Source organism: Gossypium hirsutum, chromosome A13 (genome assembly GCF_007990345.1).
Source record: "Gossypium hirsutum isolate 1008001.06 chromosome A13, Gossypium_hirsutum_v2.1, whole genome shotgun sequence".
Classification (NCBI taxonomy): Eukaryota; Viridiplantae; Streptophyta; class Magnoliopsida; order Malvales; family Malvaceae; genus Gossypium; species Gossypium hirsutum.
In genome coordinates this window covers 102,550,766-102,555,846 of record NC_053436.1, presented here as the reverse complement: position 1 = coordinate 102,555,846, position 5,081 = coordinate 102,550,766, and the positions used below count along the sequence as shown (strand labels likewise).

Sequence of the window (5,081 nt, the reverse complement as noted above, 5' to 3'; positions counted from 1 at the left end):
ATTCAGCTAGCTCAGGTTGGAGATAGTTAGAGATTCTATCACACTATCAAGCTATCATGTTGGGTAAATGAACACAAACTTTTGAGTCTATGGCATGTACAGGGGCTTAGTCATTTTGTGTATGTGTCATTATGATATGGCCAAATGTATTGGCTTGTAATGAATAAGGATTTGATTTGGTATGTAGTCATATAAATTGACTTATATTGGCTAATGGGCTGTAAGCATATTAATTACCCATATGCCTATGCCAATGTCATTGTGTGATGTGGTTTATAATGGTATGTTAATGAAAGTTAGTACAAGGGAATCATGAAAGAGTAAAATTTGCATTAAAACAGTTTTGGACTGCAACAGTAGTACAAATTTGAAAAATCACCAAAAATTGTGGAAATCGAATTAGAGGTTTAATAAAATATGAAATTAAATATTATTGAGTCTAGTTTTACATAGAAGAAACGGTGCAAGCAAAAGAATTTAATTTTATGAGATATTTGAATTTTTGTGAGTCAAGGTTAGAATGATTCCGGGTTTCCCTGTTCTAAATTTGGAAAATCATTAAAAACTGTATAAAAATAATTGGGGATTTAAATTTAAATTTTTAATTTTTTTAATGAGTCTAATTTCAAGAGAAATAAACGGGAACATCATCCGAATCCCATACTAAGAGATAATTAATCTTTAGTGAAGAAAGGTTGAAACTGTCAAATAATAGAACATGGACGAATTTGAAGAATTAACTGTACTTATTGGCTAAACCATAAATTCTGAAAATTTTATGGTAGGAAGTTATTTGAGTCTAGTTTTAGAAAAATGAAGTGGATCTTAATTTAGAGTTTTGTAGCTCAAGATATAAATAATTTAGTGACTATGACTCAAGTGGATAGTTTTGTTATGAACAGTAAATAATTGTTTTGATATGTTTAAACCTTGATTGTGGAATGATAAGTTCCATTGAAAGTGTGTATGTGAGTGTACAAATAAAAGTGGCAAATGGCTTGGTAAATAGCCATTTCATTGGCCACACGGGCAGAGACACGGCCGTGGGTCTCAGTCGTGTGAAGGACACGGCCCCGAGACACGGGCGTGTGACCCCAAATTGTGCATGACGTCATAAACAAAGAGTTACATGAGCTGAGGACACGGGTGTGTCCCAAGCCACACAGGCGTGTGTATGACCACACGGCTTACCCATACGGGCGTGTGACTCTCTAAAGTATGAAATTTTTCTAAGTGTAGGAAAAAACTCCAAATTTTTTTGATTTAGTCTCGAACCACTCCCAACGTATGTTTTGGGCCTCGTGGGACCGTATAAGGGACGATATGCATGTGATTGGATGAATTTGATTTGGACCAAATTTTATGGCCCAGTTTGTATGAATGTTTATATTTAAGTCCGGTAACACCTCGAACCTTGTCCCGGCGTCGGATACGGGTAAGGGGTGTTACACTTCTGTTAAGTATTTGCCCAACCTAGATGCTTTGAGCGAACTCGTTAAGTTCACAGCTATTCAGATTTTTTTGTTATTTAAGTATGATAATTTGGTTAGTTAAGTTGAGACTTAGTTAGAACGGAACTAGACTATTATAGATGATAAAACTTAAATTATGTTAAGTGTACTTAATCACGGGAATCAAGAGAGTTAGTGGAATAATCTAATTTTTCCTCTAACCCTTGTCTCTGAGCTTAAGTATATAAGGATAGCGGTGGTCTTTTTGAACATTTTTACATTTTATTCTTCTTCCTTGATTTCCTCTAACAACTTTTTAAAAACCTAAGTCTAGAAAACCTCTTCGAACTAAAATTCGCAGTATTCAACTAACTTACTCTAGGTTACCCTAAGTCATTTATGTGTTTCTCATTATGCATGCATAGATGTTAGAATAGTGTGTGAGGAAAGACACTTCCTGATTTTGGATTAAGCATTGTTGATTCTTGCATGCATGATCAGATTTGATCGTTGATGATCTAATATGTTCAATTATCTTTATTTTAGCTCAAGTTAACGAAGGTCCAAATGATAAAGGCAAAGGACATGCTTTATAGACTTATGCTAAAGTTTCTGGTGAATTCCTTTTTACTTCCATGTGTTGTAATTTTCTGTATTTTATAATTCATATAAGATAAGTAATCCTCCTTTGTAATGGATGAAAGATGTTGTGTGGATAATGGTTATCCAAGGTCTTCAATCTGAGTGTAATCTGTTTGTGATATAAAGTAAGCGCCATTTTTCATGCTTAAGCCATTACTGTCTGCTTTTGATATGTATGCTATGACATGAATTGATATGAGGTGATGAAGATGAGGAAATATGTTTGTGTAACTTCCGGTAGGGCGGCTATATTGCAAACTGGTTAACAGATCATAATAAAACATATTATTCTAAATGAAAATGATATGAGGAGTCAAGAGGGAGAATGTATGTGAATAAGATTGAATGATATTAATTTATGAGGAGGTGGTTTTTAGTTTTATTTTTTTAATAAATTAAATTATTTATATAATCCTTTTAATATATAAATTTGTTTTTTCAATTAAATTGCTTTAAATATTAGAACAAGATTATGTAAGAAAAAGAGAGAGAGAGACATAGCAAGAAAGACGAGGAAAATGGCTACCTAGGATCGAAAAACACGAATGGCTGTCAGTATCACAAAACGTGCAGGTATTGAAATCCTCTCCCTCTCTAACCCTTAACTACCACTCTTCCCCACACTCTCTTCGTGTTCTCCCTCGTATTTCACTTCCTCTCTTCTCTCTGTTTCCCCTACACTGCCTCCAATGGCTTCCATTGCTGCTTCTTCCATCTCCATGCAACCTCGCCACGCCTTGGTATTCCTTTTTCATCTTCTTCTTCTTGGTTTCGTAACTTGAATTCTGTGATAAAACACATGCAGATGTAATATTCATGTTCATGGATTTGTTGGATGTGAAGTTGAAACTGTTTAGATATTCATGAGTTTGAAATTATTGTTTTTATGTTTTTTTTAATATGTAATCATAATGAATCTTAACTAATTTATGCGTAATGTATTAATTTTATTCTCACAATTTATATGATAAATGAAATCTGAATCCATTCTCTCAAATTCATGTTTCTGAGTATAGTACAAGTCCTTTTTTTTTTTCTCTATCTGTTTGTCAGTTTTGCGTAGAATTTACCTTTTAGTCTAATGCTTGTTTTGATCTGTGTAATGTGAGATTTCTTTTTGAAGTAAATTTCCATATTTTTCTTTCTTTAAATATCATCTTAACCAATGCCGTTAGCTACTGGTTACGATTCCTTATAATAAAATGCAAATATAAAGTGTCTGTATTGCTTGGTGTAAGGTGTTGAGATATCCTTGAAGATAGTTCATTCTTCTGGTACAGTTATTATTATAGGAATTATTGGACTGACTGCTGTTGAACAACTTCTTTTAACAGGCTACAACCAGGGCTTCTGGGCTGAAATTGGCTTCATTTGTCAACCAGGAAAGAAACAACCTATCTTTTAGGTTGCGTCCTGTGCCTGCTCGCTTGCGGATATCCTGTGCTGTACGTTTCTCGATCAATTGAATGATATTACTTTCTGTACTCATTTGTGAGGGGGCAAATGCTACTGACTACACAATGGGGTTCACATTTTTTTTGTATTTTTATATTCATTATTCATAAATGTCTCTGCATCTTTTGTAGGTTTATTTGCAAACATGATAGTAATGATCTGTTCATTTTTGCAGAAATGATTGTTATACTTTTGGTGAATAACATGATTTTAATGCCTGGGTTAATTGTCATTGGTCAGGCCAAACCAGAGACTGTGGATAAGGTGTGCGAAATAGCAAGGAAACAACTAGCTTTGTCAAGTGACGAACCTGTCACTGGGGCATCAAAATTTTCTGATCTTGGAGCTGATTCTCTTGATACGGTACTCCCTCAACCCCTCAATGATCATTGATTTGATTTCTGAATGCCAAGCTTTTTCCCTTTTCTTCTTATTTGGGTAAATGTAGGGTGCAGAATCATGGATCTCATGCATTTGTTTGAGTTGAATGAAATTTTGCCTATCTGTATGTTCATGCTCATGTCTATATATGTATCCTTGAAATTATCTATTCTTCTCTAATCAATCTTAATTCTTTATCAACATGAATAACTCTATGTCTCATATAATTAAAGCGAAAGCCACATGTCCACGCTATAACGTGTTTTACTTGAGGTTATTGCTTGTGGCTTGTGTCATACCATTTCAGGTTGAGATTGTGATGGGAATCGAGGAAGAATTTGGAGTCACAATAAAAGAGGACAATGCCATCACAACTGTTCAGGATGCCGCCGATCTTATTGAGAAGCTCTGCCGTGCTAAAGGTGCCTAGAAACAAGGACCTAAGTTGCAGGTTCATTCAGCACTGCCCCTCCCATGTTTGATCTCTGAGAGCATTTAAAAATCTTGGTGTGAACTCCTTATGTTGTTGGAATTTTAAGTTAAATTTGTCGATTTAACTTTTTGTGTGGTAAATCAAGGAAATACTATTCCTGTTGCCGTTCTATTGTTATTAATGTGACCTAATTTTATGACATATATGCCCAAATCAAATGCTTTATCATCTAGCTTACAGGATTAAGGCTAGTATAGCATTACTGTTGGTGTGTCAATCTCAATGCTAAAGAGACCCTAAGGGCCTGTTGAAATCAAAACTCAAAATCTATATCATGTTCATGTGGGCATCTAAGCCTTTTTCTTTGCTAGTAAGTGAGCATAAGCTATCATACTTACTTGGATGAGTTTTGAAAATGCATTCGTATTTTGTTATACACAAATAATTTGATTATATATATACCTTTTTGTGATTAAGACAAAGGTGTGTTTTTTGGGATCTTCCTTTCTTATATTAACAGTCACTAAAGGCATTTATGGCCCCTTTTTCCACCATGGAGCTCCTCATATTTTCTGCACTCATCTTGTTCATTGACGGCTCTTCGCCGAACTGTTCTAAATCTTCATCACTTTCTCTTCATTATCTTTTCCCTTGTTGATTTCTTATATCAACATGCTTGATGTTGGTAATTTCAATTATCTCTAATCTTTAAAAGAGAG

At 34.5% G+C, this 5,081-nt stretch overlaps 1 protein-coding gene across 1 annotated transcript; it reads left to right on the top strand.

Annotated features, from left to right (window-relative positions):
- Positions 1-2,579: 2,579 nt before the first annotated feature.
- Positions 2,580-4,563, top strand: LOC107894774 (acyl carrier protein 2, chloroplastic). Its single transcript, XM_016819994.2, has 4 exons — positions 2,580-2,833; positions 3,428-3,538; positions 3,789-3,911; positions 4,237-4,563. Exons 1-4 carry the CDS (start codon positions 2,783-2,785, stop codon positions 4,357-4,359), a joined length of 408 nt encoding a protein of 135 aa, XP_016675483.1. The 5' UTR covers positions 2,580-2,782; the 3' UTR covers positions 4,360-4,563.
- The last annotated feature ends 518 nt before the right edge of the window (positions 4,564-5,081 follow it).

What these genes read in the sequence shown, in the direction of transcription:
- LOC107894774 (XM_016819994.2), top strand. Translation starts at nt 2,783, where the DNA reads ATGGCTTCCATTGCTGCTTCTTCCATCTCCATGCAACCTCGCCACGCC. An exon ending in GCTTGCGGATATCCTGTGCT is followed by an intron (nt 3,539 to 3,788) that starts GTACGTTTCTCG and finishes GTCATTGGTCAG; the next exon opens with GCCAAACCAGAGACTGTGGA. An exon ending in GAGCTGATTCTCTTGATACG is followed by an intron (nt 3,912 to 4,236) that starts GTACTCCCTCAA and finishes ATACCATTTCAG; the next exon opens with GTTGAGATTGTGATGGGAAT.